Here is a 24,563-nt window from a genome sequence, read left to right on the forward strand (position 1 = left end):
TACGAACAGGGTAACTTAGTCTCCCCAAGGCAAGCTCTCAGATGCTGAGAATGTTAGCAGGGCTGGGGCCAGATTCTGTCAGAGCACAGACAGGCTGCTGGTCTCCAACCCCCAGGAGACCTGGAAGCCAGCAGGTGTCCCAGGCCTGGGCAGGGAGGAGAGGCTCTGCCTTGGAGAAGGATCCTGGGAGGATCTGGGTATGAGCTTGGAGGGGATGAGGAAGGAGATGGGTGGAGATGGGAGAGCCCTCCGGGAGGGTGTTCCCTGGGCGGGGTCTGCATTCAGGCGGGTTTCTCCAGCCACCTGCTTCCCAGCTCTCTCCTAGGTCTGAGGAAATGGAAGGCTCTTCTGCACTTGGAGTCCTTCTGCCCTTGGTTAAGGAGGGGTGTCACGGGGAAAGGGGGGTATTGATGACAGCAACTCTCAAAACGCAGGTGTGATTTCTAAGATAATCTCATCTGAAGACAAAGCTCAGAGAATGAGGAGGAGAAAGAGAAGGGGTAGGAGGAAGGAATCATTGGCTTTTGGGTAAATGTCAATCCTAGAAACAATGCTGTGTTCTCTCTTCCTCTATAAACACTGTATTTTTATTTAAAACAATTGAAAATCTTTACTTCTCTACCTCTGATGTTCCTGCCTAATGGGTTTTTTCTTCCCGGTTTTTTTTTTTTTAATTTCTTTTCAGTGTTCCAGAATTCATTGTTTACACACCACACCCAGTGCTCCATGTAATACGTGCCCTCCTTAATACCCACCACCAGGCTCACCCAACCTCCCACCCCCTGCCCCTTCAAAACCCTCAGTTTGTTTCTCAGAGTCCATAGTCTTTCATGCTTCATCTCCCCCTCCGATTTCCCTCAACTCACTTCTCCTCTCCATTTCCCAATGTCCTCTGTGTTATTCCTTATGCTCCACAAATAAGCAAAACCGTATGATAATTGACGTTCTCTGCTTGACTTACTTCACTCAGCATAATCTCCTCCAGTCCTGTCCATGCTGATACAAAAGTTGGGTATTCGTTCTTTCTGATGGAGGCATAATACTCCATAGTGTATATGGACCACATCTTCCTTACCCATTTGTCTGTTGAAGGGCATCTTGGTTCTTCCCACAGTTTGGTGACTGTGGCCAATGGCCAAAATTAACAGGACAGGAAACACAATGTGTGTTGGAGAGGATGTGGAGAAAGGGGAACCCTCTTCCACTGTTGGTGGGAACGCAAGTTGGTGCAACCACTTTGGAAAACACTGTGGAGATTCCTTAAGAAATTAAAAATAGAGCTTCCCTGTGACCCTGCAATTACATTCCTGGGTATTTACCCCAAAGATACAGACGTAGTAAAAAGAAGGACCATCTAAAACCCAATATTCATAGCAGCAATGGCTTAATGAGTTTTTAAAACCACTTTGTTTCTTTGATTTTCATTCAAGTGAAGTTCAGTTCACTTAAAAAATAAAAATAGATGATTTTTGTAGTTTTATGCATTCTTATGTGAAAAGCATTTAGAATGGTTTCCAGTAAATGGTAAAATTCTTTGTTTTTGCTCTTCTCAAAACCTCTTTAAACCCTAAACACTATTATTTCTCTAAAATTTCTTGAGAAAATTTCTCTAAAATGACTTTTCTTACAAAGTCATTCATTAAGTCTTTCCTCAGTCCCTTAATTCCCAGTCACTCAGAGTGTGAACTTCAGATTGACAATATTGGAATCATCAGAAATCTTCTGAAAATGGAGAATCTTGGGTCCCACCCAGCATCTCCTCCATGTCTGCCATTCAACAAAATCTCCAGGTAATTATTTTGTATGTGAATATTTGAAAAGTGCATTTCTAAATCACCCCACTTTCTCCTGAGAAATAGACAACACTTACTATGTAAGATTTTAAAAAATAGGGAAGCTATGACCCTGCAGTTGCACTACTGGGTATTGACCCCAAAGATACAGACATAGTGAAAATAAGAGCCATCTGTACCCCAGTGTATATAGCAGCAATGGCCACGGTCGCCAAACTGTGGAAAGAACCAAGATGCCCTTCAACGGACGAATGGATAAGGAAGATGTGGTCCATACACACTATGGAATATTATGCCTCCATCAGAAAGGATGAATACCCAACTTTTGTAGCAACATGGATGAGACTGGAAGAGATGCTGAGTGAAATAAGTCAAGCAGAGAGAGCCAATTATCATATGGTTTCACTTATTTGTGGAGCATAACAAATAAGATGGAGGACAAGGGGAGAGGGAGAGGAGAAGGGAGTTGAGGGAAATTGGAAGGGGAGGTGAACCATGAGAGACTATGGACTCTGAAAAACAACCTGAGGGTTGTGAAGGGGCGGGGGTGGGAGGTTGGGGGAACCAGGTGGTGGGTATTAGAGAGGGCGCAGATTGTATGGAGCACTGGGTGTGGTGCAAAAACAATGAATACTGTTACGCTGAAAAGAAAAAAGAAAAAAAAAAGAACATCCATAAAAAAAAATAGCTCTTAGAAACACATGTAGGTGAGTAATAGGTAGATAGATGATGGACAATCTGTGTTGCTTCCTTGCCTGTATGTTTTTTTTGTTCTCCAAAAGTATCATACTGACAGTTCAATGAATCTCTTTCCATCAGTATCTAAGACTGAATTAAAGAATGTTATTTTCTCCAAAAAAGTTCCCTTTTATTAATCAGATCACTCATGTCAACTGAGATGGTTCATACAACCCTCTCTTTTTATCTTGGACAAATTAAGAAGTCTTCTCTTGAGTCATTGCCCAAAGTGTTTTCATTTCAGGAAACGTTGCCCTTTGGATTTTTATGTCTATATCAAGTTCAAAATGGAAATGCCTGGATTCTGTTTAACCTCCAGCTGAGGTAGAAAACGCTGTGTTCGGGTTTCATCCTTGAATGCTCTGCAATGCAAAGGGAGGTCTGGAGTTTGGGACGGACGACTTATCTGTCCCTGTTCTCACTGAAACTTCAGCCCTGCTCACACTGCTTCCTAGGACAATGTTGTACTCTGTCCTGAGATTCCCTGCCCCAGTTGTCTCCTCCCTGCAATATGATGGATTGTAAAGTGGAAAAAGGAAAATTCTGGCAGCTGAGAGGACATTTGTCTTACTTGATTATTCTCTGTTTTACCCAAATTCTGACTTTTTTCAAGAAGGGATTCCTCTAAGGCAGCTGGGAACAGAAGGACGTGCTCACCCCACACAGGACCCATCAGCACGGAGTCCAGCCTCAACCCAGCCACAGGCACAAGGCTCCTCAGGAAAAAACAGCAGTTTTCTGTCTGAAGCACAAATCTTGGGGTAGAGATGCACTAACAGTGCAGACTGGAAGCCAACGTCTCGGGCCCACATCACCAAGCAACAAAAACTTAACGAAGGAGACTCAAGTAGGAAGCTGGAGCAAAGAAGCAGCAGAACCTTTACCCACCCTGGACCCACCTGACCCCTTCTTCTCCAGCCCTGCCGACTTTCCACCTCCCTCTCGTCATAGCGTGTGTAATATTTTGTACTGACTCGGGGTGCCTGGGTGGCTCAGTGGGTTAAGCGTCTGCTGTCAGCTCAGGTCATGATCCCGGGATCTTGGAATAGAGTCCTGCATCAGGCTCCCAAGAAGCCTACTTCCCGCCCCGCGCCGCCCCCCCCCCCCGTCTCTGCCTACTCATGATCTCTGTCTTTCTCTCTGTTAAATAAATAAATAAAAGCTTTTGAAAAAAGTACTTCATATTGACTCTATTAATTCCGCATGCAACCCACACATCACAGGGGTCTTCCTTCACGTCATGGAAATCTTGTTTTATGATCCCATCCTTCCCACAACCTTAAAGGTCAGAAGATTCACCAAGAATTTTTTGACAATTCTCAGGGATCAATGCTCTCATGATTTTCTCTGTTCCCACCTTAGAGTTCCCCATAAAACCCATCTTTGCCTTATATCTACACAGACATACAACCCAGCCCCTAGCACTGTCTAGAAAGAATCCAACTGAAGGCAAAACGACTTAGTTTGCCACAGGGGCTTTACTAAAGTCTCAGAGAGTGCGACGGTGGGTGAGGAGTGCCGGCCCACCCAGCAGCAAGTTGGGTAACAGGTTCTCCTAACATTTGTTTCACTCCCAATGGCCTTGCTGCTCTGCCATGAGGAGCCCTCGGTTCTTCTTCCGCAACTACTCCACGCCCTTGCTCACAGCCCCCTCTTACCCCAACATTTTGCACTGGTCTTCCTATTTATTTATTGGTTTTTTTAAGATTTTATTTTTTATTTATGTGTCAGAGACAGAGAGAACCAGCAGGGGGAGAGGCAGGCTCCCTGCTGAGCAAAGAGCCTGATCCCTGGATCCTGGGATCCTGACCTGAGCTGAAAGCAGATGCTTAATGGACTGAGCCACCCAGGCATCCTTGGTCTTCCATTTTCAGAGAAAAATTTTCTCCCAAGGTTTATCTGAAAACTGCTCACTAAATTCTTCCTGACTTAAGGAATTAGTGTGTTTTTTGCATTATCCAAACACTTAAGACAGCAATTTTTATAAGTTTTATACATACATACATACATATATATACTTCTATATATTTCAATATATATATCTACATATAGATTGCTCATATATATAACTTTTTACAACCTCTGGTAACTATAAAGAAGGGTCTTCCATTTTACCCTGCACTGCTTCCATGCCTGTATGTTAGCTTAAGACCCCACTGAGTCATGGTGCTATCATGACTCAACATCGGAAACAAAGACATCATTACTCACAGCACAACAGGAAACATGAACTTCACTTTCCCAGGAGTTCCTTTGTCCCTTGAGGCCCATGAGCCATGCACCATGTGGAAGTCTCAGGCAGATCCTGTACAAAACAGTGTGTTTAGGTCACAATCGAGGAAATATCGGTATTTGAAAGGGGGTACCTAAGACACCTGCGTATTCTTAACTTTTTTTTTTTTTAAGAGAGGGAGAGAGAGGCAGGGCAGGGCAGAGGGCAAGTGAGAGAGTGAATCTTAATCAGGCTCCACAGCTAGAGCAGGGCCCAACACAGGGCTCGATCTCACAACCCTGCAATCACGACCTGAGTGGGAATCCAGAGTCAGATGCTTAACCCCCTGAGCCACACAGGCGCCCCATACACTTAGCTTTTGAGGAAGGCTGTACATATTTTTCCCTGCACAGCAAATAAATCTGCTCCTTTCCCCCAAAAGATATACTATATCCTCCAAGTTTATCTCTTAAATGGTCTAGCATGAAAGCTGTCCTTGCCCCTTCCAAGAAGATATCACAAGTATGAGAAACCCAAAGAGCTTTTCAACAATGCCCGCCCCTCATTTCTACACTCTCAGGGCTTCTGGCCAACTTTCCCATGGGTACACAATCCCACTGGTCACTCTGACTAATCTCACTGACACGGTCTGAGATTAAACCCATTCCGGGTTTCTCCTTCAGTCTTTAAAGCACAATCCATCCGCTGATGTCTGTCAGGATTGTGGCTACACGCAGCCTTACACATTCTGTAAAAAAAAAAAAATCAGGGTTTAACTTTACAGGCCAGATAACTATCCTAAATTTTACATCTTGATGTTCCGAACTAACCTAAGAAAATAATTCCACATCCAGCGTGATGTATCAGTGACGGCATAGACTCTGCCTATGCCAGAAAGGATGGCACCCAGGACACCTGTGTATCAGACCGCCAACACCCCAACTGTTCCACTTTGTGCCTTAACCTAGAGTAGCAATACTCACGGCACTTTTTGTTCATTTCACGTCCTGGTATCTTTGTGGGTGCTTGCAAAGCGGGAAATATAAAAGGCGGCTTCATTAAGGGGCATGAGTTACTAGCGTTCTTCCACATATGACTGCGATGGCTAGACAGACACACACACGTTGTGTGAATACAGTTTCTGAGCGTTAGTGGGACTACGTGAGTCTGTGTGAGCGTGTGTCAGAGTAAGTGCATGTGATTCTAGCTGAGAGTCTCTACGTGTGGGGGGGTGTGAGTCTGTGACTGAATGTGAATGTATGTGAGCATCTGGCTGTATGTGTGATTTACATGGGGTCGTGTGCATGTGTTTGTACGCATGTGCACTTGCGTGCGCCCACAGCCATGTGTGGCAGGCCTTGCCCACCATTACGGCTTTCATCCCAGGCTCGGAAGTGGAGAGACACTGGATAGTGGGCCTGGATAAAAACGTAGATGTGTTTGTAGGCAAAACCAAAGGGTTCATTTGAACTCCTCTTTTATACGTATTCATGTATTACAAAAGCAACTAGAGCTCATTACTGAAAATTCGTCAAAAAGAAAGTGTGGAAGGAAGACTGTGGTGACCGCCAGTGCACTTGAACCATGTACTTAGCCTCTGCTTGTCTCTTAGACAAGGAACAGTCTAGGGCTGAGACTTGGGCGCGTTAATTGGCGTTGAGTGCTTGTCTTTGAGTTCCACCTTTCTCTTTGAAAATCCTCAGGGACCAATGTTTTGCTTGTAATGTAATGCTAGTTCACTTCAGTGGTCTGAAGATTTAGGAGGAAATCAATTTTGGGTGGAAGAACTTTCGAGCAAGGCAGATCCCGGGAGACACACCTACTCCCCTCAGTCCCTCACCTGCCAACTCTGAAATGTTCCGCTCCCTTCCACAGGAGACCGGCCTGCCTTCAGGACTAGAAAATAGCCTCGACCAGTCATCTCAATGGTCCCTTTGTAGGAGATTAACTAGAAACTTGTAATTGGTTTCGGTAATTACCAACTTCAGAAAAAAAGCTCTTCATAAATGTTCTCAGCTCCCCAGCTGGCACTGTCACTGTGTAAAAAGGTGACATGATAATCGTTCCTCTGAGGGGAGGGAGGTCGCAATCCCTGCTCCATAGGCTGCCTCCCTCCTACAGGCACTAGCTCTTGTGACTCACCATCCAGGTGGAGGGATGTTTCTAGGAGACTGCCTTCCATTTCTGTCTGAGAGGCAAAGTGTATGAAGTCACCTGTTGGGAGTAAATGTGGGTAAGTGACGGTATATTAAAAAAGGGATCGTTCTGGGTTTGAAACTGATCCAGTGCCAAAGCCACACAGGCATGAGCCTGTAAAGAGAGCTAGTAAAGAGAGATGGGGTCCTAGAATTGGTCTTAGACCAATTCCTGCTGGTATCTTTGTGGCTCCGGGTGGATTTAACGAAAGCCGCGGGGACAACTCATCCGTATTCAATCCCATGAAAAGGAATCCTGATTGTTAAGGTAATTAGCGCCCGTAGTTCTGAAACTGATCGCTTTCAGCCTCCCTTACAGGAATTTGTAGGATTACTAGAGGTGTGCCTGAAATACCTTCAGGTTTATAACTAGGACTGGGATAAATATATCTGCAGGAATCCTGTAATCTTGTGAAAAAATGCTTATGTCCCAATGACAGCTGCTAGAATAGAAAGATTTTCTCTGACCGTGACAGTAGAGACAGTTGTATCTCCACTGAAAACACTGCAGTCTGTTGATTATCTTGAGATTTTCTCTCTGGAAGCTACTGGGAGCAGCATTTAAGGAAAAGATAATTTTGTAATAATGGGTTTCAGAGAGCAGCTGTTAGGCTCAAATGTATCCTGTGGTATTTTCTCTAATATCAACTGCAAATTCTATAAATCAACTTATAAAGCACACAATATTCCTGCATTATTATAGTTTTCAATTTGCATATGTCATATTTTAACATATTTCCGAGAATTTACCACATGACTAATAGTTTATAATCAGTATGAACAGGTAAATATGATTTAAAATGACTAATACTTTAGTTTTTACCTTACATTATCTTATCCTATATTAGAATTCAATGTCCCATACTTCAGGGTAAGACATGAGATTATGATAGGTGCCCTATACTTTCGTCCCTGGCATAAAGGCAAATGCCCAAATTGTCTTTTTCTTTCTGTTTCCATCCTAGTGTTGAGCACTTCTTGCATTCATTACATTCAGCTTGTCACGGGACAGGTTCCTATATAATATAAAACTGCAGTCAGAGCATCTACATTTTCTTAAATTTCTAAAGCTTCATTCGTTTTGATATTGGCTTACAGAATAAACCTTTACACATCATGATGAGTTATTACAATGAAAATTATAAAGAAACATACTATCTAGCTACAATAAAATGGCAAAGCTAAAACCAAACCATATATCAGGATTATTCAAAGAACACAGCAGCTCTCTGGACTCAGCATAGCACAGAGGTTAGAGGCATTGTCTTTGCAAACAACTCAGCCAGACTCAAGTCCACACTTTGCCCTAAATAGGGTATACATGTAGGCAAATCACCTATTCTGTCTCTCTGAGTTCTCCTTGTCTTTAAAATGAAAGTAATAGTAGTGATAACTTGTAGTTTTGCTTAAAAAGTGTGGGGTGTCTAGCTGTTTCATTCAGTTAAGCGTCTGACTCTTGACATCACCTCAGGTCTCTACCTCAGGGTCATGAGTTCAAGCCCCGCATTGGGCTCCATATTGGATGTGGAGCTACTTTTTTAAAAAAAGAAAAAAGTGAGTTACTACATGTATGAACTTCACAGCAATAATTCGCACATTGTTAAGTGCTCTTTAAAGTGTACATATTTGGGACACCTGGGTGGCTCAGTTGGTTAAGCAGCTGCCTTCGGCCCAGGTCATGATCCCAGCATCCTGGGATCAAGTCCCACATTGGGCTCCTTGCTCAGAAGGGAGCCTGCTTCTCCCTCTGCCTCTGCTTGCCGCTCTGTCTGCCTGGGCTCACTCTCTCTGATAAATAAATAAATAAAATCTTAAAAAAAAAAGTGTACATACTGAACTCTGGAAAGTCCCGTGAAATTAATATTTCTCTTGTTAAACTGTATTGATATATAACTGGTATACTAAAAATTGTACATATTTAATGTATATATTTTGATAAGTTTGGAAATCTGCATGCCTCTGGGATGGTATCACTACAATCAAGGTATCCGTCACTTCCAAAAAATTTCTTGTGTGTGTGTGTGGTCATAACACTTAACATAAAATACATCCTCTTTTCATTATTTACAGTCTACAATACCATTCTTCTAACTTAAGTCACTATATTGTACAACAGATCTCTACAACACACTCACCTTGTATAACTGAAACTTTACATACACTGAACAACAATCCCACACTCCTGCAGCACCTGGCAACCACTCTTCTATTCTCTGCTTCAATGAGTTTGACTTTCAGGTTCCTCATATAACTGAAACCATACAGTATTTTTCCTTCTGTGACTGGCTCCTCTATGTAGGAGTTCCTTCTTTTTGAAGCTTGAGTCCTGTTCCACTTGTATCCCTTTGTAGGTAAACCTACACTTTCCTTAGCCATTCCCAGTCAATGGCCATTTGAATTGTTTCCATATCTTGGCCATTGGGAATAATGCTATAATGAACATGTGCGTGCAGCTATCTCTTGGAGACCTTGATTTCAGTTCTTTTGGATATATACCAAGAAATGGGACTACTGGATGAGGAGATAGTTCTATTCTAGTCTTTTGAGGAACCTCTATACTGTTTCTCATAGTGGCTTCAATATTCTACATTTCTACCAACAGTGTATACAGACTCCAATTTTCCCACATCTTCACCCACACTTATCTTTGGGGTTTTTTGGATACCGGTCATTCTAACATGTGAGATAGCATCTCATTGTGGCTTTGGTCTGCATTTCCCTGATGATTAGTAGAGTTGAGCCCCTTTTCATATACTTGCTGACCACTCATATGTTCTTTGGAGCGATGTTTGTTCAAGAAATTTGCCCATTGGCTAACTGGGTTATTTCTTCCACTGAGTTGTTAAGAGATTCTTCATATTTTATTAACCCTGTATCAGATGAACACTCTGCAGATATTTGCTCCCATTCCACAGACTTTGGTGATTATTTCCTTTGCTCTGCAGAAGTTTTTTGTTTTATATAGCACCACTCATCTTTTTGTTTCATTTTGTTTGCTTTCCTGCTGGTGTCAGATCCAGGAAATCATGGCCGAGACCAACGCCAAAAAGATTTTCCTCTATGTTTCCTTAAAGGGGTTACAGTTTCACAACTTATATTTAAGTCTTTAATACATTTTGAGTTTATTTTTTTGTATGCTGTAAGATTGGGGCCCAATTTCACCCTTTTACATGTGGATATCCAGTTCTCCCAGCACCATTTCTAAGGCAAAATGAATGATAAGTGGATAATATTGGATTTTAGTTGACATGATGCTTGAAGCCCACACCTCATATTCCCATGCAGGATCCTCTGGTTCTGAAGACAAATCTCAGTGGCTGGAAACTGGCAGGATGGCCTCCAGGGATCTGGTCATAGGAGTGATCTTCTTAATCCAGACCATGGTTGGAATCCTGGGGAACTTCTGTCTTCTTTACCATTATCTCCTCCTTTACTTCACTAGGTGCAGGTTGAGGCCCACAGATTTGATTGCTAAACACCTGACTGTAGCCAATTCCTTATTCCTCCTCTGTAAAGGAGTCCCTCAGACAATGGCAGCTTTTGGGTGGAACAGTTTTCCAAGTGATTTTGGATGCAAACTTCTTTTCTATCTTCACAGAGTGAGCAGGGGTGTGTCCCTAGGCGGCACCTGCCTCTTGAGTGTCTTCCAGGCCATCACGATCAGCCCCAGGGACTCAAGTTGGACAAAACTTAAAAGGAAAGCTCTCAAGCATATTGACTTCTCCATATTCCTGTGCTGGGCCCTCTACATGCTGGCAAATATCCTTTTTCCTATCCATGTGACTGGCAAATGGAGCAACAGGAGCATCTCGGTGAGAAAGGATTTGGGATACTGTTCTGTGATAAGTAGTAAAAAAATCACACAATTGGTACAAGCAGCACTGTTATCATTCCCTGATGTTTTATGTTTAGGACTCATGATCTGGGCCAGCAGCTCCATGGTTTTCATCCTGCACAGGCACAGGCAGCGGGTCCAACACATTCACAGGCTTAACGATGTTTCCCCCAGATCCTGTGCTGAGTCCAGAGCCACCCAGAGCATCCTTGTCCTGAAGAGCACCTTTGTGTCCTTCTACTCCCTTTCCTCCATCTTCCAAGTCTGCATTATTCTCTTTGATGATCCAAGTTGGTTGCTGGTAAGCATCTCTGCCTTGATCAATGGATGTTTCCCAAGTGCCTGTCCCTTTATTCTCATGAACTCTATCTCCAGTGTGTTCAGGTTCTACTTAGCCTGGATGAGGAACGCAACACCCACTAAAATCATGACAAATATGTAAATTGTATGTTCTTGCATAGTGTATGCTTGTCTATTCATTCAACCTCTAAACCTCCAAACTGCAAGCATTATGTAAAAATCAAGAAAGAGGTCAGCAAGCCAGAATGAGCTTCTTTCCCATAAGAAACAGTAAATAGTAATAATAAATGTAAATGAAACATTATGGAATTATTATAAAAATACTTACATAACTGAAATTTTATTCACACTTATAGTGAAGTAATTTGGAATTTGTGCAATTAAAAAGTTGTTCCTGAAATATTCTAGAGATTGTGGGGAGGTCTTCAAGTGTGTAACTTTTAATTTGACAAATTAAATATATCCAGAAATTGACTAATCTTTGAATTTTTGAAAAAGATTCAAGAGAATTTAACATGTTAGATGGTATTCAAGAAAGTAAAGAAGAAAATGTTCTTGGGCGCCTGGGTGGCTCAGCTTGTTAAGCATCTGCCTTTTAGCTCAGGTCATGATCCCAGGATCCTGGGATCGAGGCGCATATTGAGCAGGGAGCCTGCTTCTTCCTCTGCTGCTCTCCCTACCTGTGCTCTCTTAAGCTTTCTGTCAAATAAATACAGGTAACACTTTACCACATTACAGATAGTGAAGGTAACTCAGGACAGAATATTCCCAATTCCTCCCTCCCAATCCTTATAATATTGCTATCATTTATTTTCTTATCCATCAGCTGTAATCAGCCAGTATGCTGTTCCTAGTTTGAGTTTGAAGTTATCTTTTTTTTTATATTATGTTACGTTAGTCACCATAGAGTACCTCATTAATTTTTGATGCAGTGTTCCATGATTCATAGTTTGCATATAACACCCAGTGCTCCATGCAATCTGTGCTCTCCTCTACACCCATCACTGGGCTAACCCATCCCAAAACCCTCAGTTTGTTTCTCAGAGTCCATAGTCTCTCATGGTTCATTTCTCCTTCTGATTCCCACCCCTCCCTTCATTTTTCCCTTCCTTCTCCTCATGTCCTCCATGCTATTCCTTATGTTCCACAAGTAAGTGAAACCATATGATAATTGACTTTCTCTACTTGACTTACTTCACTCAGCATAATCTCCTCCAGTCCCATCCATACTGAAGCAAAAATTGGGTATTCATCTTTTCTGATGGCTGAGTAATATACCACTGTGTATATATACCACATCTTCTTTATCCATTCATTCGTTGAAGCGCATCTCAGCTCTTTCCACAGTTTGGCTACTGTGGCCATTGCTGCTATGAACACTGGGGTGCCTAGGGCCCTTCTTTTCACTACATCTGTATCTTTGGGGTAAATACCCCGTAGTGCAATTGCAGGGTCATAGGGAAGCTCTATTTTTAATTTTTTGAGGAAACTCCACACCGTTTTCCAAAGTGGCCGCACCAACTTGTATTCCCATCAACAGTGTAAGAGGGTTCTCCTTTCTCCACATCCTCTCCAACATTTATTGTTTCTTGCCATGTCAATTTTAGCCATTCTAACTGGTGTAAGGTGGTATCTCAATGTGGTTTTTGATTTCACTCTCCCTGATGGCTAATGATGATGAACATTTTTTCATGCGTCTGAATAGTTATCTATTAAATCAGTTAAGAATAAGAAAAAAATAAATAAAAATAAATACAATCTTTTAAAAAAGAAAAGAAAATGTTCTCATGTGGTAATCAAGTAGCATGGGGTGAAGGTGGAGTGCAAATTTAGGTTCAGTTAGGAACATTCTGGACTAAGTTATAAAACTTGTAGGTCACATCCTTAGAGAGATAGTAGTATTTAAAATATGATTACATGGAGGAATATTAGCATATTTAAAACATTTAATGTAGAAATAGACAAAGGGATCTGGGTTGGGACAAAGGAGAACACAAAAACTTGTTTTCACTGAGAGATGAGTGGTGACAATTTAAAAAAAAGAAAACTTATCAGGTAACCAACTGCATGGGAGAAGATATTTGCAAATGACATAGCTAATAAGGGGTTAATACCCAAAATACATAAAGAAACCAGACAACTCAACCAAGAAAAAACCTGGTTTAAAAATGTGCAGAAGACCTGAAGAAATATTTTTCTTTTTTTTTAAATTTACAGACAGAGATCACAAGTAGGCAGAGAAACAGGCAGGGATGGGGGGGCCAGGAAGCAGGCTCCCCGCTGAGGAGAGAGCCCGATATGGGGCTCGATCCCAAGACCCTGAGATCATGACCTGAGCCAAAGGCAGAGGCTTTAACCCACTGAGCCACCCAGGCACCCTCTGAATAGATATTTTTCTAAAAATGACATACAGATGGCAAACAGACACATGAAAAGACGTTCACCATCATTTACCATCAAGGAAATGCAAATCAAAACCACAATGAGATATCGCCTCGCACCATTCACAAGAGGTATCCATCTTCAGTGGTGGTCAGAGAAAAGTAAATTACAAAATACCTCATTTGTTTTGTGACCACCAGCTTGTTAAGTTAAAAGGCTGATGGGACATCTGGGTGGCTCTGTTGGTTGTGTTTGACTCTTGATTTTGGCTGAGGTCTTGATCTCAGGGTCATGAGTTCTAGCCCCACACTAGATTCCATGCTGGGTGTGGAGCCTACTGGTATATATAGATAGATAAAAGTTTGTCGATATGGTCTCTTTCTGAGATTAGTAGAAACACACCATTTCATACACGCATGTAGGGAATATCAAAGATCAGTGACTTTTTGAGAGACAATTAGGGAGTCTTTATCAAAAGTTGAAAGATGCATATTCTTGCATATGATTCTACTAGCTAGAAGGCACTCGATCATGTGCTCAGAAATGCCCCCACAGCCGTTACTTGTGGACATGCAAATAACAGCACAAAAACGAAGAAGAATACGTATATGTCAGGGATCCCTTTAGTTAACCTGGACTTTGAAGATAATCCCCTTACAGGGGTGCCTGGGTGGCTAGTCAGTTAAGAGTCTGCCTGTCACTCAGGCCATGATCTCAGGGTCCTGGGATTGAGTCCCACATCTGGCTTCCAGCTCCTCGGGGAGCCTGCTTCTCCCTCTCCCTCTGCCTGCCAGTACCCCCAATTGTGTTCTCCCTCTCTGTCAAAAAAAAAAAAATTCTTAAATAGGGACACAAGGAGAAAAGATCAAAAGGTCTCAAGATGATGATAATGATTCAGCAGTCCTTACCAGCTCAGATTGGGAATGCTGAGCAAATTCCAGGGGACACATGCAGCTTCCAGGATGGCTGAGGAAGGATGAGAATAAAGGGAAGTTTCAGGGCCTTTATGTTGCTGGAGGAGCCCCTCTGAGCACTGGTGCTGACCTAATCAGCATGACACAACCAACTTTGATCGAATCATCTCCCAAGATATAAAGGGATTATTTATTTCCTGTTTATTTTTCCTCTGCATTTTTATTTTACCTCGCTTCTGTGTATCTGATATCATCAACCATAATTTGATAAGTCTCATTTCCAAGCATGTAAGAAATTTTAACATATACAATTATACTTTTAAAGCTATATATATATTACTTCCTGCAAGTGCAAGATATGTACACTCATCGATAGACTGTTTAATTCTGTATTGTGACTTTTCTCTCAGTTGTTTCTGGAAAATCCTCTTTTTACACATGTACCTCTAGTTCATTCCGTTTCCCCACTGTTGGTCCGTCATTTACTTGTGTCAATGAACCGGACTTTTCGGTTTTAGTCTCTGATCCTATTCATTGGGCATTTGTTGTCTTTAATATTTTCCTCCCGCGGGTAATGCTGACAGGGTCGCTAAACATGGAGATGCAGGGGGGTGCCTCAGTAGGTCAAGCATCTGCCTTTGGTTCAGGTCATGATCCCAGAGTCCTGGGATCGAGCCCCATGTTGAACTCCCTGCTCAAGGGGGAGTCTGCTTCTCCCTCTGCCCCTCATCCTGCCCTCGTGCTCTCTCTCATTCTCTCAAAATAAATAAATTATAAAATCTTAAAAAATGAAAAAAAAACCTGTTTAAACATGAAGATGCATGAGCATGATGATGCAGAAATTTAGTCCCTCCCTTCCTGTTGGTAGCAACAGCAAAGATCATAGCAAATGAGAACACAGCCCAAGTATGTTCACGGCAGCATGCTGTGTGGTAAGAGCCTGTGAGTTTTTTTTAAAAAGATTTTATTTAAGTAGTTGAGAGGGAGGGAGGAAGAGAGAGAGAGAAAGATAGAGAGAAAGTACACACAAGTGGGGTGAGGGGCAGAGGGAGAAGCAGACTCCCCACTGAGCAAGGAGCCAGACTCCTGGGACTCCAGGATCGTGACCTGTGCCAAAGGCAGATGCTTAACCAACTCAGCCATTCAGGTGCCCTTTTTATTATCTTTTATATACTTGAGTAATTATTTATTAGAGATGTATCTTATGGCTCACAACCTGTTTATTAGAGAAATACAGAATTCCAGGATTTCATCAAAGTATCCCAGCTCCATTTCCCACCCAATCCTGATCCCAAAGGAAAAGTTTGGAGTGGATGGTACAAGACTGCCAAAATGGGGCACCTGGGTGGCTCAGTGGGTTAAAGCCTCTGCCTTCCGCTCGGGTCCTGATCTCAGGGTCCTGGGATCGAGCCCCATATCGGGCTCTCTGCTCAGCAGGGAGCCTGCTTCCTCCTGTCTCTCTCTGCCTGCTGCTCTGCCTATTTGTGATCTCTGTCTGTCAAAAAAAAATAATAATAAAATCTTTAAAAATTAAAAAAAAAAAAAGACTGCCAAAACGCCGACATATCTTGAAGTGATCTTAAGGGTAGAGATTCACTTTATTTTCTTTAATTGTGTGAATGCTTGAAATGTCCGTATTGAATAAATCAATATTGGGAAACTATCTTCACCATCAATTATTTTTAGTTCATTGCTGGCTTCATGTTTACACAAAGATGTACTTGTCAGATACTCATAGGTAAGACTGACTTGTAAATTTTCCTACAGAGTCACCCAGTCCAGGGCCGAGTTCCTGCTCTCTTTCGCCAAGAACGGGAACGCGGGAGAGAGATAACTCCATTTCAGTAATGGGTCTGGTAGACATTTTATCGTTTTAAGGTCTGATTTTCCTGTGACTTATACAGAATGAAATTATAGTGACAAGAATACTGAAAACGTGTTTTTCATTGCATGGAAGACACCCCTTCGATGAAGCTACGTCATCCTTGTACCCTTCCTGGGCAGCGCTCGCTTTTCATTTCACCGTGTTAGAAGCAACAGATCTAGCAGGGTCTTCAACAGCTGTGGGTGGGGAGCTGGGCCAGGAGTAAGATAGGGAGGCGTCCCCTGTCTTCCAGTCCCTCTTCCCCTGGCTTTGCTGTCCTGCTTTCTGACACCACGACAGGGCCCTGCAGAAGTCTCCCCTTACTGTGCCGGGCTCCGCTCGAAGGCACAGCCACCCACACCCCTTCTCCGAGATCAGCGCGAGTTCTGAGCTGCGCCAGGAAGGTGGCCTTTTTCCAGCCAATAGGAGCGAGCCACGCCCCGCGGAGGGGCCTATAAAAGGCAGGTCCTAGCGGAGGGGCCACACTCCGCAGTCCGAGCGTCGTGGAGAGAGGGTCGTCCTTGTCGGCATCGAGATGGGCTCGGAAACTGGAGGCTCAGACCCACGCAGCCCCTCCACGAGACACCCCGCGGACCAGCCGCCCTGCTATCAGAATTCCTGTAAAGCAAAAGGCTCAGGTGTAGCGGAGAAACCACTCGAAGGGAAAGAGGAGACATTCTCTTCCCCATTAAGAGAGAGCCGCACCCAGAGGCAAGGTAGTGATCCCGGCAGTTCGCGCAGGGAGGCTGGAAGGAGGGATGGGGTCAGGGTTTTTTCTTGAGATAGGTGATGGGAAATGTCACGCAGCCCTCGGGAGGTTGAGAAACATGGCAGTGATCCCCGGAACCACACTGCTGTGGTCCGCCTGGGACACCGAACAACCTCCGTCGAGAAGACCGTCCACAAAGCCGGAGCAGGGCGGGACTGCGGAGTTGTGCGGGCTTCGGGGGAGGCCACTCACCTAAACTCCCGTTTCCGCTAGGGTCAGAGCCGCAGACTGATGAGGAGCATGCCCAGGAAGCTGAGCTCAAAAGAGTCAGCGGCATCTCTGGACCGGGTAGGAGCTGACTTTCCTGGGGAGGAGGGACAGGACGTGGGGTAGCTCAGTCTCCCGGTCAGGGGACTGGGAGTTCTGCGGCCCCCTTGCAGATACCGGACTCGAGGAACAGCTGGGAACTAGTTCTGGTTGCTAGCTTTGATCCTGTGTGTCCAGGATGGCCCGGGGGTGAGGTGTCCTGCCGGAGCAGTCACAAGACTTTCTGTCCCCAGAATCGGAAGGCTGCTGCAGTCAGGAGGGCTCCAGGAAGAGGAAAATCGGTTCCCTCGACGGCACCTGTGCCGGAACAGGTGGGCTCTAGCTCTGGGCCCGCAGGAGTGCCGACAGAAAAGCGGGTCACACGTGCAGGGCGTGGGCACAGAAGGGGCTGTTGAGTTGCCCAAGCGAGTTAGCAGACTCTGGAATCCAGGGGGCATCTGGGGACCCTGGATGGGCACTGCGTCGGCTCATCCCACCAAGGGACGGGGTGGGACTAAGTAGGAGACAGGGGGAGTTCCCCCGAGGGAATGGCTGGGGGGGTCCCTGGGTGGTCTGGCTGGTAGTTCACCCGCGTGCTTCCTCTGCAGGGGTCCCTCTCGCAGACAAGCGCAGTGTCACTCCGGGAAGGAGGACACGGAGGACGCCCGACGGGGATCGCGGCGGCGAAAGCGAGGAAACCGCGGGTGCCCGCCCCAGGAGACAAGGGGCGCGGGGCGCGGGGCGCAGCGGGCGCCGCAGATACAGGTCTCCGGGAAACCGGCCGCCTCCCCTGCGCAAGAGGCTGGTGACCGCCCTGCGCGCCCTGTCTGAGGCCATCCATCAGGACGTCGCCCAGGCGTGCGAGCAGCGGGAGCACTCCCCGCTGACCTGGGAGCAGCGCTCGGGGCTCGGGGAGCTCTGGGGGCCCCTGTGCGCGGCCTTGCAGACTGTCTACACCATGGCCCACCAGGCGGCCTACGTCTTCCCTCCAGAGAGCTGGCTCATGCCGGGCCCGCAGCCGAGCCCCGGAGGACTCCCGCGGGGGGCGGAGGACAAGCCTGGGGCGGCAGGGCGTGTTTGAGACACAGTGTGTCCCTGAGGGCTAGAACCTGGGGTGGTCCGCGGAAAGGTCCTCGAAACATGGACTCGGAATGGGGAAATAGAGGCTTAAATGTCATGTTAGGCATTTTCGTGTATTTCGAGTATCTTGGGACAGCCCAGCGTTATTTTATAACGAGAACAAATATCAGGGTGTAATCCATATGTATTGCGTATTTTAACGTGTAGTGAAGGAAGCATACTTATAGCCTCCCCTTTTATCCTGGACTGAGGCCACAGGCCTAGGGTACCATTCCCTGGGGAGAGATGGCTGTATTGTTCAGTTTGATGAGATCATGGTGAAGTCACCAGGTCATTTCTGTTCCCTTTTCAGTTATTTTATATAAAACCTGAGTCAAGCTATACTAATGTTATTGACTGTATGTATTTATTCTTACAGCCGGCTCATATTATACACCTAATTTTGTTTTCTTCTATTTTATAGATTTAAGTTGTCTTATTTATGAGAGGATATTAAAACTAATGTAATCATTTTTAATATATTTTATTTTATATAGTTTCCTATTTGTATTTTATACTGGGACCATGCAGTCTTTAATCATATAAATGTATATAACTTTATGTAAGAAAAATAAATATTTTGGGTTATTATCTTATCTTGGTTCATAATTTCCATATCACATGTAATGAAATAAAAATTAATCTCATGTATTCTCCTTATCCAGATGGAGTTTGTTTTATGGAGGGGTGGGTTAGGAGACTGCTTTCTTTTCACCTCTACTTCATTTCCACCTTGGCTTTCCTCCACCTAGCAGCTCTTTTTTTTTTTTTTTGGTAGGGGATAGTTACTTATCCCAATGAATGGGGCAATTCAATGATAATATATTACAAATCAGTTTGAACCCATGGCATGGCTTCAAATTATACAAAACAAATGCCTGCATATGTAAAAAAAAATCACAATTGCAAGTTATATTTCGGGGTTGGGGATGCAATTACAAAAGAGTCAAAAAACCAAAATTTTTAAATACTAATACAAGAAAATAAAATAAATTAAATATCTGGGAATAAATCCAATAAAATATATAAAATGTATATGAGAAACCATATAAAATTTCTGAAAGATATGAAAGCTGACATCAACAAATATAAAAATCACATCACTGTCCTTGGGTAGGAAAATTCCATATTATCAAACATCAATCTCTAAGCTATATAAATTCAATCTGGTCCTGATACAGATACCATCAGTTACTCATTGGAGCTAGGCATGTTGTTGCAAAAAATCCTACAGATGAAAATACAAAGAAGGACAGGAAAGAAAAGTCTGAAAAAGGAAAAAAAAATGAGGATAAAGTTTTAGTTAAGCAAGATGAATAGGCTTCAGAGATTTGTATAAAATTGTATATATGGTCACCAACATACTGTTCACTTAAAAATCCTTTAAGAGGGTAGATCTCATGTTCAGTGTTCTGAAAAATAAAGAAAAAAGAAAAAACTAAGGCTAGCTAGCTCTGTGAAACATGTTATTTCTTGAATAAGACCGATCAGTAGAGATAAAAATTCAAAAATAGACCAAAGTATTTGCGAAAGTTAATAAGCAAGAAATATTGGGGATGGCATCATTCCTACTTGGGGTTTGAGAACTTGATTATTACCACCACATAGGTAAGAAATTGATTCACTGGGGTGCCTGAGTGGCTCAGTCCCTAAACATCTGCCTTTGGCTCAGGTCATGATCCTAGGGTTCTGGGATCAAGCCCTGCATCCAGCTCCCTGCTCAGTGGGAAGCCTGCTTCTCCCTCTCCCACTCCCCCTGCTTGTGTTCCCTCTCTCGCTGTGTCTCTCCGTCAAATAAATAAATAAATAAATAAAAATCTTTAAAAAAAATTGATTTACTCTTCACATCCTATAACAAGGTAAAGGTCCAATGAAAAAATACAACCGCATGACCAAAAAGAACCTCTTTTCAATACAGACTCTGCCTATTAAATTGAAATAGAAAATACACACTGATGCCCTCCTGCTGCCAGGACAGGAGGCTCTTCGTGAAGGTCATGGCACCCCATATGAGAGGGAGGCAGCCAGATCCCAAGACAGAAGTCCGTGCTTCAGTGAGCTCTCCTCCCCTCTGAACTGCAAAAATCATTTCACCTGTAGCAACGGAGAGAGGTCAGATTTGGGGAACTGAGAATTTGGTTGGAAAACTATTTTTTTCCCCCAATTGCTACTTGCCAAAAAAGAATTACAAATTCCAAGTTAGCATCGCTCAAGTGTTTGGGAGAGACTTTCTCTTTTCCATAAGCCCTGGAGGTAGACAGTGTTCAGGGGAAGGGCAGGAAATGCTGACCTGTGCGGAAGGGACTGTCAGTGAAACACCCGAATTTCACTGGTTTCTCTGCTCTGCTGAGGAATTCTACCCAAAATAGAGTTCCTTCTAATATTCAGACCACTGGGATGCCCTATCATTTAAGTTATAAGCATAGAAATGAAATCACACAAAGTGCCGGAAAAAGATTTGCGGAGTTATAATCAAAGAGAACATGCGATGATAATTTACATTAGGAATCACTGGACTTATTTGCACAAGTCAGTGCCAATTTATGTGCAAGTACAGATGATATGGAAATTTGTTAGGAAAATATGCTTTACCAATATTGATCTCCCTAGTGGTAACAGAAAGTCTAAACAGAGCAGTATCTACCAAAGGGGAGAAGTTTATGAGAACCTCACAAATGAAAGCACCAGGATCAGATGGCCATTTATTTTTTTTATTTTTTTAAAAAAATTTACTTATTTGACAGACAGAGATCACAAGTAGGCAGAGAGGCAGGCAGAGAGAGAGAGAGGAGGAAGCAGGCTCCCCGTGGAGCAGAGAGCCCGATGTGGGGCTCGATCCCAGGACCCTGGGATCGTGACCTGAGCCGAAGGCAGAGGCTTTAACCCACTGAGCCACCCAGGCGCCCCCAGATGGCCATTTATTTTTAAGATTTTATTTATTTATTCATGAGAGAGAGAGAGAGAGAGAGAGAGAGGCAGAGGGAGAAGCAGAGCAGAGAGCCTGACAGGAGACTAGATCCCAGGGCCCTGGGATCATGACCTGAGCGTAAGGCGGACGCTTAACCGACTAAGCCAGGTGCCCCAGGATCTGATGGTTAAAAGGGCAGATCCTGTCATTCCTTTAACTTTCATACGACCCAGTACTCATTTAAATAGCTTTGGGTGGTTACCACATCATTCCACAGCTGCATTTTTGCTGAGTTTTCAGTAATCAGCTCTGATTGCTTTTATAATCAATTAAGACACATGAATTCACATTAATCCTTTGTCTTTCCCACACACAAACACACAATTTGGTCCATGCCCACTATCGAATACTCCCCGTACTCAAGTTAGAGATTAGAGCCATAGTGCTGGACACCCTTAGTTCCCAGACACACAAATACACAAACGTTACACACAGGTGCAAACACCCACGCAAATGTACAACACACATCCAAATGCACAGCAGTATACCCCCACACTCATACACACACTCACACTCCACAGGGAACTCACACGCATGCACAAATTCATCAATTGCAAGCACATAATCACATTTACACACCCTCGTCCCGACGCTCATGTTCCCAGTCCCATGTACATGATCTTATTCAAGGTCGGCATGCACGTGTGTGTCTCAATAATGTGGTCATGTGTGTAAGAAAACAGATATCCCCTCACCTTGGATGCCTGAAGTTGGGGGGAGAGGGGCACTTCCATCTTGTCCACTCCGTCCATCCCTGCAACAACCCACAAAGATGATTCTTACCACATGCAGTATTTTAAAGTGCCATGAGCATCGCCAGGGGCCGACTCGGCATGTCGCAGGGGCGTCGATAGAGTGGGGTTCAAATGAGGACTAAGGGACCAGGGTCAGGTGGTGTGCAGACAGCATGGGAGTGTGGAGGGCACAAAACTCTTAAAGGCATGTTGTGTCATAACACGCGATGAATGCAGATAGATACAGAAAAGCAAGGTAGGGGGAGGCTAAAATGAACCTGAAGTACTGGGTCAGAACCAGGGACATGTGAACATATGTTTAGCTGTAGAGACGCAAGTAGACAGGTAGATAAAGAGAAAACTACACGTGTGTGTGCCGACAGAGATTTCATAGGTCGGTCTGCTCAGAGGGCCTAACAGCAATGACATGCCAGGAGCAAGGAGAAGGTCCAGCACTCACCCAGCACCCACAGTCTTGTATCTAACGCTGTTCTCTAACCAAAGGCTCCTTAGAGAGACGGCGGGAAGATACAAGAGGAGCCTGGAGCATCTTGCAGTGACAAAATGTAAGAGTAAGGAAGTGCTCAAAAAGCAAGAAAACTGGGGGCCGCCTGGGTGGTCAGCTGGTTCAGCGCGATTAAGGGTCTGCCTTCAGTTCAAGTCATGATCTCAGGGTCCTGGGATTGAGCCCTAAGTCAGCTCTCTGCTCAATGAGGAGTCTGTTTCTCCCCATGCCTCTGCCCTCCCCCAACCCGTGTGCTTCTGCGCAAACTCTCTCTCACATAAATAAATAAAATTAAAGAAAAAAAAAAACTGAAGACATATCAAAGTGACACAGTAGCCAAACCTGAAAGGGTTCTTGTTCGGCACCCTGTCAACAGTGCTCTGATACCAACAGGATGTCCTGCAATTCCACGTAATTCTGACATTCTCCGTTAGTACAGACCCTGCAAGTTAAAGGGGAGGTCCTTCCTGAGACTAATCCCTGTCCCAAGTCACTGCCTGCTAGGGAGGTATTCCCAGACTGGGGCATCTGGCGGCCGGCTACAAATGCAAGGGCTTCCCACACTCCCCCCAGGCTGGAGATTGGCTGGGAAGACTCACAGAACTCAGGAAAGTGCTGTATGTCTGGTGATCCTCGATAAAGTTAATTCGTGTACGGGGACCCATAAAACAGAGGCCACCCCAGCGGCCCAACGCACATCACAGATACACCTAAGCCGGGCTGCCCTTACGTGGAACACGTAAGTTGTTAGGCAAGGAAACCTAACACACACCAATGACAATCCGCCGACTCCAGCTGACCCCACTGGGGAAAACAGCGCCTGCGGCTTCGTGAGGAGGTCCCTAACCTCCTCCTCAATCACGCCTGGTGTCTGGATGGCCTCTTCCAAAACGTGCTCTCACCCCAAACCCCTCAGGAAGAGCGCCCCCTTGTGAGGAGGCTCTGTCCTCCCGAGATCAAAGGTGGTCTTCCTTTGAATAAAAGACAGCCAACTTGTTACTAAATGGTTTTAGTTTTGTCATTGGACATCATTTGATGATAAAGGACAGCAATAAGGAGCCACAGGAAGGCATCCACAGAGCGAGATCTGGAAGGGCTGCCCACAGAGTAGCTTCTGCTCCCCACCAAGAAATTCCCAGGAGCTTCTCCAGAGGTTTAAACTCATTACATAGGCATGGTTGGTTAAATGACGGCCATCTGCCACAACTCAAGCCCCAGTCAGCCTCCTTCCGCTCCCCAGAGGTTGGGCAGCTGAGTGTTTCAGTCCAACCATGCAGCTGGTCTTCCGAAGTTGTTCAGTCCTCCGTTCTAAAGCTATGGGGGGAACCAGGGGTTCCCCACCCCTGCCCACAGTTGCCTCCTTAGTATAATACAGATGCTCCCACCACTCAGAAAATCTCAAAGGTTTTGGAGCTCTGAGCCCAGAACCTGAGACAAAGACCAGATGTACCTGCATATATGTGCATATACACATATGTATGTATTTTATTATACCATGGCTCTCAGTGACCAAAGCTGGAACAATTTAAGCAACAAAATACATTACATACTATTGAATTATAGCACAAAGTATAAAAGACGTATAAAGGAATTGAAGAAACAAATAAAGGAGGGAGAAGTGACACAGCTTCCATACAGAAGAATGGCAAATAATATATGGGGTTACTTAGCCCTCCAGGAGGTGGTGCCTAACTCAACACCTCACCCCCCACCCTCAAGCACTCCTCTTCGCTCCCCCCACACTACTGTGGGCTATGGTTGCAGTCTCCCAAAGAACAGACTCTGGAAAGGCATGTAGAGAAATTTTACAGTGGAGAACCTGGTAAACATGCCTTAACTAACTGATCAAGATTAACACCACGCAAGATGACTCATGTTAATTGCATGAACCTCTCAGGCCAGATGCTGTGATGAGATGTGATACTCTTCTGAAAAACCCATAAACCCAATTTGTCCATGAGAAACACTTCAGACAAATTCAACTTTAGA

At 44.3% G+C, this 24,563-nt stretch overlaps 2 protein-coding genes across 2 annotated transcripts; both read left to right on the forward strand.

Annotated features, from left to right (window-relative positions):
- The first annotated feature begins 10,270 nt into the window (after positions 1-10,270).
- On the forward strand, positions 10,271-11,215 carry LOC122913343 (vomeronasal type-1 receptor 4-like). Its single transcript, XM_044260098.1, has one exon. It carries the CDS (start codon positions 10,271-10,273, stop codon positions 11,213-11,215), a length of 945 nt encoding a protein of 314 aa, XP_044116033.1.
- Positions 11,216-16,768: 5,553 nt separating this feature from the next.
- Positions 16,769-18,329, forward strand: LOC122913344 (protein FRG2-like). Its single transcript, XM_044260099.1, has 4 exons — positions 16,769-16,949; positions 17,216-17,290; positions 17,503-17,580; positions 17,857-18,329. Exons 1-4 carry the CDS (start codon positions 16,769-16,771, stop codon positions 18,327-18,329), a joined length of 807 nt encoding a protein of 268 aa, XP_044116034.1.
- Positions 18,330-24,563: the final 6,234 nt, after the last annotated feature.

This window comes from Neovison vison, chromosome 7 (assembly GCF_020171115.1).
Source record: "Neovison vison isolate M4711 chromosome 7, ASM_NN_V1, whole genome shotgun sequence".
Classification (NCBI taxonomy): Eukaryota; Metazoa; Chordata; class Mammalia; order Carnivora; family Mustelidae; genus Neogale; species Neogale vison.